This window comes from Lycorma delicatula, chromosome 3 (genome assembly GCF_047948215.1).
Source record: "Lycorma delicatula isolate Av1 chromosome 3, ASM4794821v1, whole genome shotgun sequence".
In the NCBI taxonomy this organism is placed as follows: Eukaryota; Metazoa; Arthropoda; class Insecta; order Hemiptera; family Fulgoridae; genus Lycorma; species Lycorma delicatula.
This window is the reverse complement of record NC_134457.1, coordinates 223,173,422-223,196,332: the sequence shown is the minus strand read 5'-3', so window position 1 is coordinate 223,196,332 and position 22,911 is coordinate 223,173,422. Positions and strand designations below refer to the sequence as shown.

General features: G+C 30.2%; 1 protein-coding gene across 1 annotated transcript in view; it reads right to left on the bottom strand.

The window, feature by feature from the left end:
* LOC142322470 (uncharacterized) overlaps positions 1–22,911 on the bottom strand; it is a 56,973-nt gene that overhangs the window by 3,504 nt on the left and 30,558 nt on the right. The window contains exons 7-12 of the mRNA XM_075361587.1: positions 19,009–19,208; positions 18,368–18,480; positions 12,843–13,021; positions 9,161–9,298; positions 5,938–6,066; positions 2,518–2,629 (exon numbers count right to left, since the gene is read on the bottom strand). Of these exons, the coding sequence (XP_075217702.1) occupies positions 2,518–2,629; positions 5,938–6,066; positions 9,161–9,298; positions 12,843–13,021; positions 18,368–18,480; positions 19,009–19,208 (871 nt within the window). The remainder of the gene's footprint in view (positions 1–2,517; positions 2,630–5,937; positions 6,067–9,160; positions 9,299–12,842; positions 13,022–18,367; positions 18,481–19,008; positions 19,209–22,911) is intronic.

Genomic DNA, 22,911 nt, shown 5'->3' with positions numbered 1-22,911 from the left:
AAGAATGGAATGTCTTCACAAAGTATCACTTCAGTCAAAAGTATTCACTCAAATTTCTGTTGGAAAGACAATTTTGACTCTTGTGGAATTCTTAGCATTTTGTTCTTGCTTATTTTCTTGAAAAAAAAACTAAAAAAACCAATAAATTCTGAACATTTCATTGAAATCTTTTGCATTAAAGAGAAGAAAGAATCAAATGCACTGGAATAGAAATTGAAAAGTTCAGGCTTACACAAGCGCGAAGATAAGAGATGAATGTCAACACCTGGATTTTTCAGTAATCTCATATCCACTGTGTGGCCCAGATCTGTCGCCTAGTCAGATTTCATCAATTTTCAAAACTAAAATTATATTTAAATGGACAGCGCTTCAGTCGTGATGAAAAAGTAAAGTCCAGCAATGAGGAAACTGTTTCAAAACCAAAACACAATTTCAAAAACTAGTTTGACATCGGTAAAAATATGTTGCAGTATGTGGTGATTTAGTAGAAACAAAATTACGAGGCTTTAAACAATAAAGGATTGATATATATTTCCTTTTTATTCCATTAAAATATCTTTTCCTATTAATTTTTATTTGGAAGCAAATCTTTTCAGCTCACCCTCGATGTTCAGAAAATGAAAAAAGATAATAATTAAAAATATATCATCGATTCAGTAAATTTTCTTTTTATTGCTTTCACATACCGCAACAGATTTATCTATAATAAAGATAAATTTAGGATCGGCATAATTTATCCTACGGTAAAAATAGATAATGAAAATAATGCATTATTTCATAAAAACAGGGATAAATTAATTTGTTGCTTTACATTGTCTGTACAGACTTTCTTGTGGCTGTGATAGATATAAAGCAGCTTAAGTAAAAGAAATTACAGATGGTTTCTCCAAGAAAAATAGCGTTCACTACATAACCAGTCAGTGTGGTACACAGAGTAAAGGTGCACTTGCTTAGCTGAGCACTCCCTGCATTTTTTGGGCTTGCCATACTAACATGCGACTGAATGTTTGTCTCAGTGAAGAAGGCAATAGAAAATCACATTATTCTTAACTTTCTCTATACGACTGCCATGAAATTGTTGTAGTCTTGACAATGGCTAAGTTTTTGGGGCTGACTTGTATCTTGTATAAATCACGGGCTAAAAATGGTCACGACTTAGTTATGAGAATTACTATTCTCATTATTGTATTGTTTCATCGTTAGCTATTACAGATTGTATTTAAAAGTCTGTTTAAAATGATTGCTGCTTTGTCTGATTGCACCAACAAAGAAATGCGAGCAGTGTTACGTTTCCTCTGTTCAGAAGGGGTGAAATCAGCAGATATTATTCGTCGAATGCAGTAGCAATATGGAGAAAGTAGAAGCAAGATATGAACTACAAATGAATTGACCGCTTTAAAAATGGTAGGATTTCTCTCTGTGATGGAACAGCGGCAAGGTAGGCCTTCCACTTCAAAGATAGACGACAATATTGAAGAGGTTAAACAAATGAGTTGAATGTAAGCCACGGCTCATCATTTTCAATCATCCATGATTCTTTAAACTTTCAAAAACTCTGTGCTCACTGAGTTCCACATAAATTGACCAGCATCAACAAAGAAAATCATTTGAAAAGAAGCTTTTGAAATGTTACAAAGATGAAGGAGACTCATTTTTTAAGCGAATAATAACCGTAGATGAGACAGGTCTATCGCTTTTTACCTGAGAATAAGTGAAAAAGTTTAGTGTGGAAACATCCCTCATCTCTCACAACAGAAAAGTTCAAAACTCAGATGTCTGCAGGAAAAGGTGACGATGACGATACTCTGGGATAAGGAAGTTTCACTTGTGGTTTTCTTCACAACTGAAGGTCAATCAGTAAACAGTCACAACTAATGTGAGCTACTGCGTTTACTGAAGCAAAAAATCAAATCCAAAAGACGCGGTAAACTTTCTATAGACGTGATTTTGCTTAAAGATAACGCTCGACCTCATCAGCCAATAAAACAGTCCTTTACCTTCAAGATCTCAGTTTTGAGCTGCTGGACCACCTGGCTCGGACCATACAGTCCAGACCTGGCTCTAAGCGATTTTCATCTCTAGGGAAACATTATCAATCTGATGAAGAGGCCACAGAAGTGGTGAAAAATTTTTGTGCACACCAGGCCGAAAACGTTCTTCAATGAAAGAATTCAAAAGCTCGTTAAAATATGGACTAACTGCATAGAAGTAGGAGGGGATTAATGTTGAAAAATAATGCATGTATCATTTATGTAAGCTCAATTAAATATATTGATTTTTTTAATTTCACTTTACTTTTTGACTTGCCCTTGTAATATAGTCATCATTTGAAAACCTCCAAAAAAAAAATTAAGTTGAAAAAACAAAAAAAATCACAAATGAAAACAGAAATATTTGAGGCGCTTAATTATTTTACAGTTGCATGAAAAACCATTTATTTCATTAGGATATGACATTTCATTCGTTTCACTGAAGCAATTATTATACTAAAATAATAGTCTACAAATATAAATTTACCTTGTACATAACAAATAGAAGCATCAGCCCCAAATTTGTTTATGTTCTGCAGCCATAACTTCTGTTTATTTGACAATGTGTCATTTGGCCCTTTAACTTCAACAAAAATTAACTAGAAAAAGCAAAAAAATATACGTAAAATAATGTACTTGCATGCAAAAAGAAAAATAGTCGCTAAAAAAAAATTATAACAAACATTAAAATATCAAATTCAAATCTCCAGATCCTTAATTTAAATATTATACACAAAATACATAAACTAAAGTACACACATTAGTTGTGCATGTAAATTAAGATATACATCAGATATGATAGGTAAAATTTCACCATTAATCTTATATATAAAATAAATTTAATAAATTGTTATAAATAACAATAAAAAAGTTTATTTTACACATATTCAACAAATTGCTGAGCAGGAAAAGAAAACAAAGTAAAAAACCAGACTTAGGAAAAAATGTCCAAAAAATATCATGAGTAGCATTCACATTATGGAATTGCATATTGTACTTAATTAGAGCTTTAGCAAACAGTTTTCACTGATTACAAGATACCAGTTTACTGTTTAAAGTCACAATGTAATAAAACTGAGACATCTAATGGATTTTTTTTTTTAATTTAACTGGCATATTTGTCTCTTAATAATAAGAAAAGTTATTTTTAATCGGAATAATAAAAAGATTTTAATTAATTAAAATAAATTTAGTAATACAAATACATAAAATGTTCTGAAAACTACCTACGATGAAAGAAGTTCTTACATAGAGCTTTAAACATATTACATAAACAGCTTAAAAAAAACTAAATACACTTTTCTTTTTAATTCTAACCTCCCATGTCAATATATGTTGCATCAGTTCCATTTGTCAATCCATGTCTACATCCAGATTAACTCCGTCTCCACAATCTACATGTTAAGGGAGAAGACAATAGCTTTGTGTCTTGTATATAACCCTCAAGCTAACAGAGGTCTGGTAAATAGTCCATTGTGGATGTTACATGGTCAATAGAAGTTAAGTAGAGTCAAAACATTTACACATTCAACTCCACTGTGTTTGTCATGTGTGGAACTTGTGTTATTGTTAACCGTCTCCCAGTCATGACACACAAGACTGCAGAGCGCTTTATGCTGGCCTCCTAGTCAAAGCACATGAAGTCAAACATCAGCTACACGAGCCGATTGCTGCTATCTATTTTTATTTTTATGAACTTAATCTTTATAATACTATTCAAACCAATATTGTTTTTAATTTTCAACAGAGTACAGTATTTTTAACTGTCTGATTTGAACATGAAAAGCTGTATTTTGCTTTGAAACTTTTTGATTAATATTGTTGATTAATATTGTATGTCAAAATGGCTTCTACAAGTGCCAATCCTGTTTTCGACAGTGATATTGAAGATTTAGTGCTTTTAAGCGATAGTGACTCTTCTTTTAGTTTTTGTAATGTTGCTGACTACATTGATTCTAGCATAATGGCGAAAATTTAGATGATGGAGGCATAGGTGAAAAATAGGTTATGTCAAGCTGTTGACTGGTACATCCATATAATTTTACAGATCCTAACTTATTGGTGCACAACTATAACCTTAATCATGATTTACCACTGCACAGATAGTTGAAATAATGACCGGGAGAGGTTTAAGGGAGATCCTAGCATTTGAGGAAGCCTGGCACAACGGGGTGAAAATGAGTTGAGTATACCAGTGCAGCATTTTGACCCCCGCTTCAAGCTTCAACTAAACAGTAGGCTGGTTGATCACTACTGCCAGTCAATCGGCTCACTTATGAATGAATTTCCTGCCTTTTGTCAAGGTAAATAGATGGAATGGAAAGTTTGCAAAAGCCTCTAGTTCTTTTTAATCTTTGAACTGGATTCCACAAAGTAAGATCAAGGAATCAACTAGAGAATGACCTGCAATCTTTCAGTAAGTAGTCGGCAGCCGATATAAAATTATTTAATTAAGAAGATTATTGCATTTCAATACTTTGAACACGAGAAGAAATGGAAAAGTTTCACTCTTTCTTACCTTCTCATGACTTCTGACTTTTTAATATAAGGCTACATTACTAAACATGATTCATGCTGGAGATTCATCATGATGATGCAAGTGCTTATTTACTAACACCGATGAGAAAATTCTAATGCCAATGATTCAATCATTTTTATTTTGCTGCATGTTATATAACAGAAATTATATATCTTTATGCAGACACAAAACTTATGATAACCAACCGTGTAACGATCATGAAATGAAATGAGCAACATTTTTCAAGATCACAGAATCGCTCCACTTTTAAAATATATATAATCCAGGAAAAAAAATTCTGTTATTTTGAAGCACAGAAAATTGTTACAACAAAAACACCTGATAAGAAAACTTGAGGGACATCAAATTAAACCAGCCGATTTTCTATTCCGGGCAGTTTTGTTTATTCTAATTAGAATTAGAAAATCTGCATTGCAAACAATTCCAACTGTCAGCCAAAATCTTCTGGAGGGTTATCGAAGACAATGATAATCAGAAGAGCTCATTCGAATTGAAAATGAACCCAGCCACTGGCCAAAAATTACCTTAAAAGAAGGGAGTACACATCTCAAAACTTAAAAGTCAAAAATCCTATTTTGATTCGGTAGTAATGTTTTACATATAGTTTCTAGAACATATAATAGGTAAATATTAACGCTAAGGTAAGTCGATTGTACAACATGCAATTGCTTGATGTAGTTTACTGGCAATATGATTAATGATCTCAGAGGTTGATGTCATAAGAAGATTAATAAAATTATAATGGATGTAAATTGCACATTTAAAAAATAATCTTTGCAACATTAGTGATATAATTAATATATTTTCATAGTATAAAATTATTCATGCGTATTGAAAAGTAAGAATCTAGATCTGCTTAATTTATTTATTAACGTTAAACAAACTGATAAACTTTAAAATAAGAAAATAGAGCTTAATACGCAGATAAAACTTGAAATATTTATTAATATTAATTTCTTCCATTAATTATTTTTGTGTTGTTTTTATTTTAAATTGATTTACTATTTCTGCAGTGATCTCTCTTCATACAACTTCTAAAAAATTAATATTCAATTAAAAACATAGTTTTAACTAATTAGGTAAATATAATTTTTTTCTGTCATTATGTTTTACATGAAAAAGAAACAGTTCTATAAAGTAACACCAATGAATGACAAATGGAAAATTAAAATAGTGAAAAGACTACCAAAAACGGAATGGAATGGATAGTAACTACAATCAGGGACTTACCTTGGGATCATAAAACTTATTTTTATAATGAATCACATAAAGTTATTAACGAATTAACAATATTAACTAAAACAAAACTTGTGTGTATATATATATATAAAATGATTATCATTATAATTTAAAGAAAAAGCTGCTTACCTTATAATCATTAGGAACAGGATTCCACAAAGTAAGATCAGGGAATCCACTAGCGAATGACCTGTAATCTTTCAGTAAGTGGTCGGCAGCTGATATAAAAAAATTTAACGGTAGGCATTTAACAAATCCCTACATAAAAGAAAGAAAAAATCTTAACATAGCAATCATAAAAATTTGTATATATAATAACCTACATCTAAAGAAATAAATAACACAATTATTTACTGTAATTTTATCAAGCAAATGTAAAAATAAATTAACAGTATAATTATGTCATAAACAATTTTTATAAAAACAGAACAGCTTAGCTAGACGACAAGAAAGAAAAAAGGGTAGTTTGTTATTACAATTGTTTTCTCGGTTGAATGAATACATCGAGTTAAACTATAGCGTCTATCATGAAGAAAACAGTTTTCGGAGGCAGGCTAAATCTTGCTAACACTTAGAAGGAAAATTGAATAATTGTAAACTATATTGAACTCCTTAATTGTTAAATTACTTTTTTTTTAATTTATTACTCAAAAGACGAATCAATAAATTAAAAATACGAGTACTTTATTGTCATCAGGGAGTAATATCATTAATATTTAGTCTGATGAAAAATTTACCTATTTTCTAATTCTTAATATGCTTCAGAAGGCTCTCTTTTTATAGCTTGTTCTTTAGTAGAATAAAGAGGCACGCTTTATTAAAGAATTATAAAATATAACTATACGCTAAAAAATTTCAAAAATTTAATCGATAAATTAATATTTAATAATATATTAAATTATATTAATTAATATTTAATAAGAGCCCAGAATGTCAATACTGTGGTGATAGAGGTACGGCGGAATACGTATTTTTCTCATGTATCCGCTGGATACATGACTGTACTGGAGTGAATAAATTTGAGGTGTGTCCAGTTTTGTGTACAAGGTGCTGCAGCGGAAAGAAAGGGATACGTCAAGAAGCTTAAGGAGCTAGTGGAGTAATATAAGACATTCCCGGCCGCTGGCGGGGTGGGGTTCTGGAAACGACATAGTTGGGTTTGGTTCCCCCTCCCGGGGGTTAGGGGCATGCAAGAAGAAAAACTGAGACCGGGTCATAAACTGACACGACAGAAAAAGTCCTGAGACCGGTGAAGAACTGGACCGGAGAGTGAAAGGGTGATGAGAGAGCCTTCTGCAGAGCTGTCATTTGTCTGTGCTCGTGCAGATGGGCGATAGTGATGAGGCACGGGGACTATTGACACCCCCCTGAGCTCACACCCTTGCGGTCGTGCTCTGCTTAATTGCTGATCTGTCCTCAGATGGGGAGAAACGGTGAATTAGGAGTTTTAATTGGTAAAGTGCGGGCATACATACGCTCTAAATAATAACACCTAGTCGAACCTATGTGAGTCTGACACTCCCCCGCTTGTTGGTGTACGTAAATGGTATTTTTCTGCAACAATAATAAAAAGCTACTCAACTGTGGCAGCAAAGATAGTGTTTTTAGTTTTTATAATATGGTCTTTTCCTTCTAGTGCAATTAATATCTAAAATTGTAGAATCACGTTCATGTAACAATCCATAATTTAACAAATCAAATCTGTTAATTTGGCCAACACTTATTAAAGTTCAGAAATTTTCCAATTTACAGACAAGGTACTGCAAGTACTTAAAATCTTTGAAGAAAGTTAGTTAATGTGAAGAAAAGAGACTGATTATTAAAGTTTAAATTAGAAAAGTTAGCCAGTAATTTACACAGGAGTTATTTGATCATACTACTACCATCAAACTTGATATAACTTAAGCAAGCTTTGTGGCCTGCATTGTAATTATATTACAGAACACGGTCATTATTAGAGAAAGAATAATAATAATTTGTTGCTTTACAATACCTATCTTAGTTATTGTTATGAGTATGATGCATTTGGGAAGCAGAGATAAAAAAGGTACCAGTCAAAAGTTATTTACTCTGAAAGTAACAATGCTCTCTATCAGCAAGTCTTTGTGGTGAACAGAGAAATATGTTGCTACTACATACCACCCTAAATTTTATATCTTACTTTTTTTGTGGCTCTAATATTTTGATGAGTTGGATTTTTAAGTACAAAAGTATATTTGAATCGATTAACAAAAAGAAACTAATCGTTGAGTCCAGGCCATGAATCTAAGATGCGAAGGATTTCCATTCTCAATGAACAGGGAGATCTCAAGATAACAGGAATCCAATTAATTCTTCACAATCCCTAGCCAGTATGGCAGAGAATATTATATATTCTTGAAAATTATAAAACTTATCTTAAAAAGCGAATTTTGTCTAGCATCGGGTTACCTTCGACACTATTTTGTTATGGTTTCTGTCTATTAGCAAATAGACAGATAACAATTCACAAAATGATAAACAACCAAAAATATTATACAACACTGCAAATGAAATTTTAGGAAAAAAAGAAACAAGATTACAAATCTGACATAAAATTTTACAGATAAATCTTGTTTTCTAACATCAAGATGTTATAGCAAATGAGTGACACATAAAGAATTTTTAGTTTAATTCCCAGTTGTTCTTGGGATTTTTCATTGTAAACAATTCATATAATTTATTTTATACAGAAACAGAACCGATATGTAAGAACTACTAAAAATAATTAGGAAAGTAAAGACAGGGGACCTGCTAATGCAAGGGTGGAGTTGTCTCTGGAGCAATTAGAAAAAAAAACAGAATGAATTATTCGAGACGGTACACTTAGTGTCTCACTAACATAAGCCCTAACAAAACAGACCCAATGGATAACTGGTATTCTATTAAATTATTTTATTATATCTACAAAACTTAAAATATATATAGATATATATAATAAAGTGTAATAGTAATGTTTATATACATTACTATTACTTTATTATTTTTTTTACAAAGGTCCATTAAAATTATTTTTTACAACAGAAAAATCTAGTATTTTTAACATTCATTATTCTTCTATTTTTGTATCGCATCACTCAAAACATAATAGATAGATATTACTCAAATGAAAATATTACCACGCTACTGAAAGTTAAAATAATTTAATGAATAAAAATACTGGAAATCCACATTAAAAATTATTAAGTAAATGGAAATTTTAAGCGACTAATATTAAAATAGTAGCAAAACAACTTTGCAGTTATAATGTAGTAATACTCCTGCAAAAAAAAAATTACAAGTGACATAAATTGGCATTACAACTATTATATTAGAAAAGAACAAATTCAATCACCTCAACTAGAAGAAGAGTTCCTTTATTAACTAATTTCCAATCAATAACACTATCAATGTTTTCATGGAGATCAATACATTGTTTTATTGTATTTATTATTTCATTATGACCTCCAGAAGACAATGCCTCAAGTTTTTCCTAAAGAACAGAATGATGAACATAACCAAAATAAAATAAGCAATTGAGAAATTATTATTGTCTACACTATTTTAGATTTCTTTTCTATTTTTAACATGTCATATATTCCTAGTAACATCATCTCATTATGCGAGTACATCTATTCTGATAGGTTTCTTCTGCAAAACAACAATTTAAGAATAATAATCTTTATTTAAGATAATACAAAGATTATGTTTAAATTGTGATTATATAGAACATTTTTTTCTGAGGTTTTATTAGATTAATCCTAGATCTGGGGCATCTCAATTGTCTGTGTTGAAAACCTCCATCCAAAAACATTCTTTAATATTTTTGGTTATAATTTTGATTAAACTGATATTACAATTTTTTAAAAAGAAACTGTAAACAACATATTTTAAATAAACATTTAAGTTTTCCAAAATATTAATTATTCTGATGACAAAATCTTGCTGGCTCCATTTGATATGGTTGACTACAAAGACCTTATAATTGCTTTACATTCTGATTTAACAATAAACATGTATTTTTATAAGGTTTGTTATGTACTTCTTACAAATTCTCTGTACCACACTTTTTTTTCTTTTTTTATTTATTATATATAAAATAAGTGATTCTGAGTGGGTCAACAAAACAAGGATAATTACGAATGAATAAAATTCTTCTTTGGTGTTCTCAATCACAATTTGTAATTTCTTTGAGTGCAACATATAAATTAAGCGCTTTTCAACATGAAAATCTCCTTTTTGTATATAATTAAAAAAATAACTTTTAATAACTGATATCTTTTAATAACTGATGATGTGTACTTCAATAACATAATGAAAATTGCAACTACGTATGTTGGATACAAATATATATATATATATATATAAAGTGTGTCTGTAAAATAATAGTGGAGTTTTAAATGGTTACAGCTTCAGAACAAAGCACTAGAGAAATGAACTATTTGTTAATTGAAAGAAAAATACTCAAAATTTCTTACTTATTCAGTAGATTACGATGTGTGCTCCCTTAGTTGCACTGCAAACATCAAGAAGATATTCTTCTTCAAGACTATTCTATAGTCTCTTGCTATATATGGCAGGTGAACATTCGGCATGATAGAGGAGACAGTTTCAGTGATCATTTTAAATGATCCAGATTTCGAAGTTGAACAGAATGCACTTGTGTTTTTACAAAATGCCCCAGAATATAAATACGTGGGGGTAAGATCTGGAGACCATGGGAGCCAGGCAATCCGCTCTCTCATCCGATCCAATCACTGAGAAAATGATTTACTAAGAACATCTTGCACAATTGTGGCAAAATGTAGAGAACCTCCGTCTAATTGAAAAATGGAATTCATTGGTATTTGGGGTGCTGCATTCCCTTCTAACATATCCAGGAAGATGTTTCCTGTTACTGTTTTTTCTGATAAAAAGAAGAGGTCAATAACTCTATCTCATCCAATACTACACCACACATTCACTTTTTCACTGTCATGCTGATGTTCAATAATGGCACGTGGAAGTTCAGTACTACATATACGAACATTATGCTGATGTACTCGTCCAGAAGCTTGAAATGTTGCTTCATCACTGAAAATGAGCATGTTTAAAATATCATCATCTTGCTCTAACCTATCCAGAATGTCTACAGCAAAATCAAATCGTTTCACTTTGTCCTGTGAATAAAGTTGTTGTTAGCACCTGGATTTTGTATGCGGTGAAACATAATCTTTTTTTTAACACAGAGTGAACAGTTGTTTTAGGAATGCCCAACTGTCTAGAACACTTTCACGTGGATTTCTTTGGGCTAAGCATAAAACTTGTTTGCACTGCTTCAATTGTTTCATTAGACACTGACGGTCATCCTGGATGTGTTTGCTTTAGTAAGCTGCTTATTTCTTTGAGCTGTTTGCCCTATTGCCGAATGTTATTTTCATGCAGGGCTCTTCATTTTACATGTCAGTATTCATGCCTAACACCGGTAACTGACTCAAACACAGCACGCCACAACACACACTGAACCTTCCTGTTTCATTTATTTCACAGTTTATCTCTCTCTACAATGCTTTGTTCTGAAGTTATAACCATTTCAAACCCCACTATTATTTTACGGACATACTGTATATAAAATTTACATAATTTTTCTAACTTCTAAAAAATTATACAAACTGTAATTAAAAAAAATAAAAAAATATTTGTGAATCCCAGTTAGTCATGGCATTTTTCCATTTCCATATTCCCACATGCAAGCTTTTCTGTTGAATTAATTCATCAAGCAAGCAAAATTTGTTTAAAGACTTATTCAAATTTGCATGTTTTAATACATGAATAAAAAGAAGCTCACAAATTTTTGTGGTAGGGGAAAATTATAAAGCCGAAACAAACTTTTGTATCAAATTGTAATAATGCATCATTTTTAAAATAAATTAGTACTTAATACTTGCAGATTAATAAAAAATTTAAAAAAAAATTATAACACCTTAATACTGAAAGCTGCTTAAGAATATAAGTATACATTCTCCCAATCTTTATTAGGAAATTACACACTATGATACAAATTTTTCAAAGTAACTTCTTAACAAAAGTACCTCATTGAAAATGAGTTAACTGATTATTAAATTTATTTGTACTTCATACAAAAATATATATATTTTTTAATATATTACATATTGAAATGAAAAAAATTTGTTACAGCGAATGAAAAGCAAATTATTTTAATTAAAGACTGTTATTAAAAAGTAATACTAATTAATGTTTTGTTTGTATTATTTAATAAATTTGTTTGTTATAATAAAATTAATAATTATCAATTCTGATAACGTGTTTTTATTTTACATCCCGGATAACAATTTACACTGTTTTGTGTATAAAATTCATAATATCTAATATGCTTCTATTACTGTAGATTGTATGGTATGAATAAAAGTAATGATAAAAGATAACACAATAATTATTTGTTTGCTATTTGTCATGTTCTATGTAATAACCCAAAACATGAAAATTTACATCTAAATATAAACAAGCCCATATTTTGATAAAGAATATAACTTATTTCTTATGTTATAAATTTTTACAAATAATAACAGACTGTATGGCAGAAGAATGAATGATATTTAGTCAGACGATGCAGTAGGTCTGTATTCTGTGGCGGGTGACGTCACTGTGGCGTCTTAAATATTTTGTTGGTTTAAGGTCAAAAAAGCATTTAAAAAAAAAAAATTGGCATTGATAAGTTAAGGATATGAATAAAAAAAAAAATCAGCCACATTGGTCGGTTTTTCGATATTCCACTAGCACTGAATGAGTTAAGGAAAAGTGTATTTAAAAAAATACAGTAGAGTAATAAATTATATTCATGATTTTTGAAGTTAAACTGTCTTTTCTTTTGATTATAAACACACGCAAGCATATGTTTCTATTGCTGATAATACATAAAAAAAATAATAAATTAGTTAAATCGATGATTAAAATATACAGTTATAAAAATTACAAATGACAGGCAAGAACTACATATATATGACATCAACTGTCTTTTACCAAAATTAAAATATTACCTGTATCTTTTGTTGTCTTCTTTTATAAAAAGAAGTAGTGCTCCAGTCAAGAGGTTCACTTTGAAAGCAATTCACGAATACACTAACATTTTCTGACTCATATTCAGGTACACAGTAAATAACGTCCCAAAAACAAGCTAACAACACAGATCTTAAAAATTTTCCTTCATCACAATAACCTAAACCAAAAACAAAAAAATACATAATACACCTGAAAATTACTGCCAACCTATTTCACTTTTATCAATAAAATTTCTCTTGAGCTCTTTTCTTTTTCTGCTTTTCAGCAGACCTCAAAGCTGAATGTACATTTAGATCAAGAAAAAACTCACGTCTTAGATGTGCGATTTGTTTTTTAAATATGTGAAAAGTAAAATGTATAAATAGACACTCCTCAGGCCAAATATCCAGACCCAACACGAAACTGCAAAAAGAAAATACTCAACAGGCACTTAATTAATAGAAAGAATGGTCGTTTTTGACTCTTATATAGAACAACATTAATGTAATTACTACATAAATAGGAAATTCATATACTTTTAATATAAATATGAACTGAACTATTAACTGGCTATTGAAAATACTGATATATTGACTTGCAGATTGTTAAACATGAAGTTTATGTAATACTTTTAACAAACTGAGTATATATACAAATCACTTTAAAACTCTTGTGTGAACTAACATGATAACTGATCTGCTATACCTAACACGTGGCTGACTATACATATACATCAAAAGACGTGTGTATCTGTTTAACATTCTACATCTCTATTTTCATACAGCTGTGAAAAACAAGTCTTTTAAATCTACATAAAAAAAATTTACATTAAACAAAATGTTATCATGTGAAGCAGATGGACCAATTCATTCAATGAAGTTGGCATTAATGGTTACATTACAAGAAAGTTGGAGTTTCACTGTTTAGTCCTTTCCTTTATTTTTGTCATAAAATTTTTTTGTTACTTAAAAGGTATGTTCTTTGAAACATATATCTATCTGGTAAAAAGAAAAATAATTTTCTAACTAGATATTAGCTGAAAAAATAATCAATTCTATTTCATGAAAAAACAATTATATTTAACCAAATGTAGTTTGGATTATGATAAAAATAGGTTTTCACTTATCCTTACCGCATAAATAACTTTACTTAATACAAAACTATACATGACATGCTTTCAATTAACGTATTTAGGTTAAATAATTTTCATAGTGAGCATTGAGGCTATCTTTTTATTTTACTGACAACTTTTTATTCATTTTTCAATTAAAATGGTTTTATATGATCAACAAATACTTTCTACACTTTACTCCAACTCTTGACAAACCTGCTACTGATTTATCATTACATATGAATGACAGTGACAATTGTGACCAACTAAGGAAAGCTGATTATACAGGTCAACTTGATTTTTCTTACATGTACCAATAAATGTACTTAATGCAGTTTTTTATCCTGTTTTCAAATATATATTCAGAATTTCTCCATCACCCACAGTTAACTTTTTTCATCTCTTTGTCCATTGTCAAGTAACATCCGACAGCACTGTAAATACAATGAAACCAAATGAGCTAACTGAAAGGGTAGCGTTGCTACTGTTGTGCAGGTTCAGATGAGTATAGACGTGTTTGTACATGTACAAATGTGATCTAGTGTAGCATACATTCATCAGAATGATGCCAGTTGTGAGATAGTAGTGAACCAGTAAAAATTACATAATATTTACAACTTTATTTCTTTTAATTAGTTGTTAGTTACAAAATGCCTAGAGTTTGTAAAAAATCATCCTAATAATTTTTGTTATGTATGTGGTGAAATGATACTAAAGTTCCAAATGCAAAACCTTATTCCATTAGTAAAAAAATCCCTTTTGGCACACAGGAAGGCAGAGGTAGATTTCACCGGTGCTAAGTAGGGGATAAAAAAGATTTCTGCCTTAAAGTTAGTAATAAAATTTACTCAATATGACAATGGATGCACGTGAAAAAAAAGTACCATGTGTTTAGCATACGACAAGTACCATCTTCTTAAATTCCAGCAAATTTTGGTCATCCCTTGCTGTAAGGGTTGGTCATGTCAAAAAAAGTTTTAGGTAACGTTTAGAAGACTAACGACCAGTTTAAACCAATTTGATACGATGCCTATTAAGGGAGGTATGATTTTTTGGCTTCGAAACCCCATATAATGAACATAATCCAACAGAATGGCGCTTGTCCATTCATTCCTCTAAAGTTAGTTTAAAAGCTTTGCTTCTGCATAATGGCAATAAATTTCCATCACTACCTGTGGCTCACTCTGCAGTATGAAAGAAACATATGAAGACTTAATATTGGAAAAGCTTCAATATGCAGTGTATGAATGAAATATTTGTGGTGATTTGAAGGTAATTGCAATTATTCTTGGTCTGCAGCTTGGTTACACAAAGTACTGTTGTTTTTTGTGTGAATGGGATGACAGGGACAGAAAAAACCATTTCATTAAAAAAGAATGACCTAAACGTAAATCACTCATTCCTGAACAGAAAAATTTAAAACATGACCCATTGTATACTTCTAAAAATGTGTATCTACCTCTGTTACATATCAAACTAGGATTAATGAGGAATTTTTGTCAAGGGCATGGACAATATTCCTGGTTTCATGCACTTAAAACAGAATTTTCCTAAAATTAGGGACGCAAAAAAGAAGTAATATCTGTGAGTCCACAAATATGATCACTACTGCGTGATTAAAAGTTGGAGAAAATAGCTTGGTAAGCATTCAAAAATGTTACTCAGATATTTTAGGAAATCGAAAGACAGAAAATTACTGTAATATTATCAATGATCTTATAACATCATAAAAATTTGGATTGTAATATGTTCTTTAAAGTACACTTCCTGCACTCAAACCTAGATTTCTTCCTGAAAAATCTGGGCATAGTGAGCAATGAACACGGTGAACACTTTCATCAGGAAATTTTTAGCTATGGAAAAGAGGTATCAAGGCAAATGGAACCCTAATATGCTGGCCAATTATTATTGGACAATCACGAGGGATACTCCACAGGCGAAATACAGTAGAAAATTGTCATTTCTTACTTTTTATGTGAGTCAAGTGTTTGAATATTGTGTAGTTAAGAATGCAAGATTATTAAAATGTTTGAAATTATAAATGCTTGTCTCTCAGAAACCTTGTGTAATGGGGAAAACTGATATCATATTTGAATTCAGGAGAAAAAATACTATCAGAATCACATATTTTTCTTCTAGACAAAAATTTTTTTTTTTTTGTACCCCAGTGTTTTATATGATTGACAATAAAATAAATTTTATCACCTTTTTTAATAAATTATTTTATTTTATATCATTCATATTGTGAAAATGTATAATACAGTGTCCTATTTGAAAAGCCCTGTTTTTATTTGCCTACATTTCTCAAAATATTACACAAATCAGCATGAAACAAAAATTAAATTAAAGCCTGTCTTATCAAGTGATAACAAAAAATCACATTGCATCACATCACTTTCACATGTACTCCACCAGTTACATGAACAATATCCAACCGATAGGTGATTTCTTGCCATGTTCATTGAAGCATTTCTGGTGTGATGGATGAAATCGCATTCTGAACACCCTCACGCAGCTTCTAGATGTTTGCTACTTTTGTTGTACACACCCTGTCTTTGACATAACCCCAGAAGAAGTTCAAAGGGATTATGTCTGGTGATCTGGGTGGCCAGGAAATTGAGCCACCTTTTTCAATCCACCTACCAGGAATCTTGACATGTTGGAGAAGATTGCACGCCCACAAATTGAGATTAGGCAACCTAATACCCTCTTCCAGCAAGAGGGGGCTCCTCGCACTGGCTCCTTGAGATAAGGGAAAGGCTAGATTAGACATTTCCTGTAAGTGCGCTGAAAGAGCGGTTATTATGGCACATAATTCATGAGTTATCCACGCACGAGTAAGTTCCTGTCTTCCAGAAACTTCCCTTCTAGCAAGGGAGTTCTGCCCCCTGGACCCCCTGAAACTAAATTCATGCTTGTGAGAATAATAATGATAAATAAAAATTAAAGCTTGATCAATTTATAAAAACTATCAGTGTATTGTAATTTCTTTAGAGCAACGATTTGGTCAGTGCAGGACCCAAAACTCTTGAGTGATCTGAAGAACGCAAGGTTCAAGTCAGCCTCCATCTTATAAATATTAGTTACATGTCCTTTATACATGTAAAATTGTCTTTTGCCCATTTCTTACTTTTACCTAACAAACTCCACTAGGAGGTACCTACAAACTGGGAGTTACACTAAGAGGTACCTAACAAACACCACTAGTGTACTTTGCTTTTTGTTTTAAATTTATTTGATATTTTTTAATCAAGTATCTGGAGGCAGTAGCAGCCAGTCGCATCACACATAAAGTAACAGAGCCAGAGGCTATGTTGGTTGAGCCACTGTGCTGTACATCATACCAGAAAAAAAAAATCAAAATTAAAAGAACCCGATTATGGTTTTTAGATATTTATCTGAAGAGTATTTGCCAGTTCAAATTGAGTGAATATCTCATTTAACACAATCAGAAATGGGAAAAATTTGCAATCATTGTTAAAAATTTTTTTGCCTTTCTACACCGCTTTCAAGGTCAAATTTTGAAAAATTTTAAAACATACTTTTTTTTAAATATTTACATCAAGATTAAATAAACTACAAAAATCAAGTTGATAACTTCATTTGTTATAAAGAAATTTTTAAAATAATAAAATTAAATGCTACTTAGTTTTAACTCTTTAAACTCAGAATTTCAAAACATACTTTCTTCATGTGCAGTTACACCGTAAGAACGTGTACACAAATTTTCTTCAATTTATCTTTACAAATCTTTACTGGATGTAGATTATAAGGACATATTGTTTTGTAGGTACAGATAACAAAAGGTATCTACTGTAATAGTTTTAGGCAATCTTATAATTTCTAAAATAATGTAATACAAACAGTTTAAAAAAATGACACAAAATTTTCTATTTAAAATTGGAATATTACATAGAAATTGGAACAACACATAGAAAACAATGATAAAATGTTTCATAATCAATAATTATATAATAATCATAACTAAGGTTTTAAAATACATCATATATGTTTTCTTTTTAAGATCAAAAAATGTTCTAAAAAAACATCATTGTTTCTTTGAGGTTCAGATTTCCTCAAAGTTATGGCAAGACAATAGACAGAGAAAAAATGCAAAGAAATTAAGAATTGTAAAAGCAACAGTGAAAACAAGCTTAACTTAATATTATCATTACAGGTGGTGCATGCTTGCCTATTGATAAATGTACGTACACTAAAATAAATAACAAAGTTATCCCAAATTTCTAGTTGTATTATATAAATACATGGTTAAAGCACAGAGGTTAGAGAACAATGGAAAAAATTAATTAAGCTGGGAATAAAAAAGGAATAAAGAAAAAGAAACTGGGTATGGAGAAACGTCACGAAACATTACAATCACAAAGAAAGCTTGTCAAGGGCTAAAAATATTACCTCTTTGGTAGCCATTGTTTTTAAAGTGACATAAAGCTACTTCTTCAACAGAACTATACTCTACATAGCTTTCATACTCAGTCTTATAAACTCGTTTTATCCCTGGTTTTAAGCTGAAAATAAAATCATTTATAATACATGAAACAGTCCTGTACATAACTTCTCTTTATGCAGATGTTAAATTTAGATTGCTATAATAAAAATTTCAAATGAACTGTAGTTATCAAAATAAAACACACTTTTAGATCACTTTTGCATCAAAAAGCATTCACATCCCTTTCACACAAAACGTTAATTTGATGCGTTATTTCTATATTTCTCAACAATGTCCAAACAATTTAAATATTATTTTATTCCTTTATGCAAAACACTTGTGCCCCCCACTTTATATCCTAATAAAAAGATACTTCTTAAAAAGTAGTCTTTTCCTATAAAATGTAAAATACAATCATGCCAATCTCTAAAATTTTTAGGCAACATAGAATGATCCAGTTCATGTTCATAATTAAAACAAACACTAAGAATTTTTCAAAATAAAAAAAAGGTTTCTTTGTTTCTTTAATTAAATCAGATTTAAAATTCTTATGTAAAAAAAAAAAATAGTAAAACTTTAACAGTTAAGAATGCAAAATAATAAGTACCTGGGCATAGCTTTTGCTAAGATTGTTTTTCCTTTTATGTTATTTAAAGAAACATGAGCTGGATTAAATGTTCGAATTTGTGATTTTATTTCTTCAGGAACATGTTTACGGCTTACAATCAAATTAGCTTGATCATATAATGCATTTTGAGAAACCACGTTGATATTATCTTTTTGAAGCTGAAGAAAACACTGTCCAACCTAAAACATGAGCAAATCAAATTACCTCTTTATAATAAAAAAATTGGAACAAAAACTAATACCAACAAACAAAATCAGACAAGCTTGAAAAATATATTCCACTGTTTACCAGATTTAATATCAACCATTTTAAATTTGAACATACATGATTAATTCAGTGTCAGACAGTAGCTAACCATTTCCTAGTTCTGAATTTCCATGGTTCTTTTATCATTTTTCACAAATTTTGCTGGGCTATATTGTGTAACCATTATAAAATTTGACTAAAATAGGCTCATAGGGTAAAAGTTGGTTACTTTATTTCTATTATATACTTTTAATTACATAAATTTTGTATTACATCTATGAACGATTTTAAAATGCTAGGTTATTAAATAGATTTATTCAGAGAAGACTGATTGTGGATAATCACGGCATAATTCAATTCTTATCGCACATTCTTGCAAAAAATAAAATTTTATCATAGTATGACATTATGCTCGCAGTGGGAACAAACTTTTCCCACAGAAAGTGTTACGTTAGTGTGCGTACACGCACTCACATAGACCGAGTAATTCTCAGGAATGGTGGTGGGGGTTAGACTGGGAGAACATCAAAAGATGCAGTTTGTGTTCGGATTCGTCAGTATGAGCTTGAGTGCAGTGACTTTGTTCAGAAAACTGTTCAGGAGTTTTGCAATTTATGTTTTATTCTGGATACAGGTATGAAAAACTATTAAAAGCCTCTCTGCAAAAATTCTTCAATGAATCCATCACAATATTACTAATGCGTCGACTATTTAATAAAGAACTATTAAATATGTTACTTGTTATAACGATAAGTTATGTTCAAAATTATAACCAGAATTAATTTCAGATTGGTCAATTCAATATAAGTATATGTATTAACAAGATGATTTGTGAAATTCTGATATGCAAATATCAAAGTTCAAGTAGATAAATAATAAGAGTTCTACGAGTTTCAAGTACTTTAATAATGGGTGTTCGGAGTCAAATATTCACTAAGCAAAAAAGTTTGTTTTATATGTTCTTTTTATGAATTTATTATTTTTTATTTATTTTATATATATATTTCCCTTGTTTAAAGAGAATTTTTAAGCTCAGGGGAGAAAAGATTTAGAAGCAAGGTTATCCAAAAATAAGTGATGCCGGTTTGTAAAATGTAAGACAACTTCATCAAATGATGACAAAAATACAGTTATAAAGTTACACAGTCACGCTGACATTGTCACAAAACATACTTCTGTAAAACACTACACGCTGTAGAAAACTTTTGTTCACTAACATTATTATTACTAAATTCATAAAAGAAATTAACTTTGACATTTCAGAATTATAAAGTTCTTAAAAACAAAATAATTTGTTGGCTGTAAACCTCCAAAAAAAAATCTTAATGTATTAAATATACATACAACTCGGAAAATTCTCAAAAAATGTGATTTTTTTAGAAAATCACATAAATTATCAGCAGAAATATGTTTTATCTTTATTCTATACTTAAGTATTATCGGACATTAAGTATAATTAAAAATTTAGGTCACAAACAAAAAATGCCAACATTTTATGCGTGTAATTTTCATTATTTTTAATATATCCTGAATACACAAGTTGTAGATATCGGGAATTATTGTAAACTGGAAAAAACTATGAAACTTACCAAGCATAGCTCAGCTAACAGTTACAATCACAGAGATTTTAACTGAGTCAACACATATCAAACTGTAACTTCTTCAGGATTGTATGTCATTACATTTTCCATAAAAATTTCATTGTATAAGAGCAATCAATTTAATCCGTTTAGTTAGTTTAGTGGTTAAACTCATCACAAAATCAGCTGATTTTTGAAGTCAGAAGTTCTAAGGCTCAATTCCTTGTAAAGGCAATTGCTTTTATATGGATTTGAATGCTAGACTGTGAATACTGGTGTTCTTTGGTGGTTGGGTTTCAATTAACCACATGTCTCAGGAGTGGTCAGTATGAGTCTGTTCAAAACTATACATTTACCGGTACATTTACAATTACACACCAGACTGTGCGCAGATGCCTTGGCATCTCTGCAAAGTATTGTTGATGTCGTCATGTCACTGTGCTGTTACTTTGTAACTTGATACACATAAATAAATTCTACATTAGATGTCAACAACTTATATCTTCTAGAATTTATAAATGTACAAGAAATTATAAGAATAAATGAGTCAAATGAAACCATACAGTGGTTTTAATTGTTAAAACTCTTTCCTTAAAAAAAAAGTTTTGAACATTTTATAAAATTCTATTTTTATCTTTACTGGGTTTCTACCGAATTTTAAGATTCATTTTTCCTGACTTTTCCTGAACAATTTAGTAAAAAATTTCCTGACTCTCATAATATTATGCTATTGCAGTTTACTCCAAAGAATAAATAATTTTATTTTTTTGCAGCCTCCACCATCCCCAAAGCTGCACAAATCATGCCTTTTTAACTTCCTTGTACAAAGTAAAGGAAGTATTGTGATTTCAGCTCCTTTTTTCTTTCTTTTAACTTTTTTTTTACTTCCTTGTATGAATTATAGGAAGTATTGTGATAGCGGAACATTTCAGTTTTTATATTTTAATGGAAATAACCATTTTGACCATCCCTGAATCCATTTTGACTAGTTTCAGCATGACATCTGTACATATATGTATCATAATGTATGTATGTATCTCACATAACTCAAAAACAATTAGTCGTAGTATGTTAAAATTTTGGTTTTAACATCCTAGTTGGGCATAACAACTAGTTGGGCACCCCCATTTTTGATTGTAATCGAAATTAAAATTACAATTTTAATTAATGAAATATTTGGATCTTAAAGGGAAGGCACATCGGTTTAAATCAGACTTTATCTCCTTTTGATTTTTTTAAATTTTCTTTTTTTTTAATTTAAATATATTGATTTAGTAATTACTAACCCGTGACTGTAAAAAATTTTTTACAATAAATCGTTGATAATAAAAAAAAATTAATTAAATTATTACTGAAATAAAATTAGAAGTAAAATGAAATAGAATTGGTGAAACATCTGATTATTTTAATATTAATTGAACATTATAATTCCGAATTGTGTTACATTTGGATTATCTTAGCAAATTCTTTAAAAAATTGTATAATTATTTTTAAAAAAATCATTTTATTTAATTATTTGACACATAATTATTTTTCTGGATGAAAAACGCTTCGGCATTATCATCGCCCGAACATGATGTATGTGTTTTACAAAACTTAAGTTAAAAAATTCACAATTAAAAATTATATAAAACGCCCAGAAAACAGAACAGGAAATATAAATACAAAAACTAATAGAATAACAAAAATCAAAACTTAAAGAAGAAAATTAAAAACAAAATCAAAATAAACTAAAATTAAGACACAAAACATACAACTACTGTAAAAAAAATCTAAAAATACCATTAAAAAGTATGTAAAACATTAGCACCCCGGAGAAACAAAAACACGTGGTCCAAAAATTCTTTATTATTACCCAGGATTTGACAAAAATTCCTGGGCAATTTAAATTTACGACACAAGACCACATAACATATACATTATACAAGAATGTGGCCCACAGTCAAGCAGCAGTTGCATCACATGCATACCTGTGCATTTACTGCTGACAGATACCCGTAAATAGCTCTTGTATGACCTATCCGCAATCAGCAAAGGACCACTTCCTCACAACAAA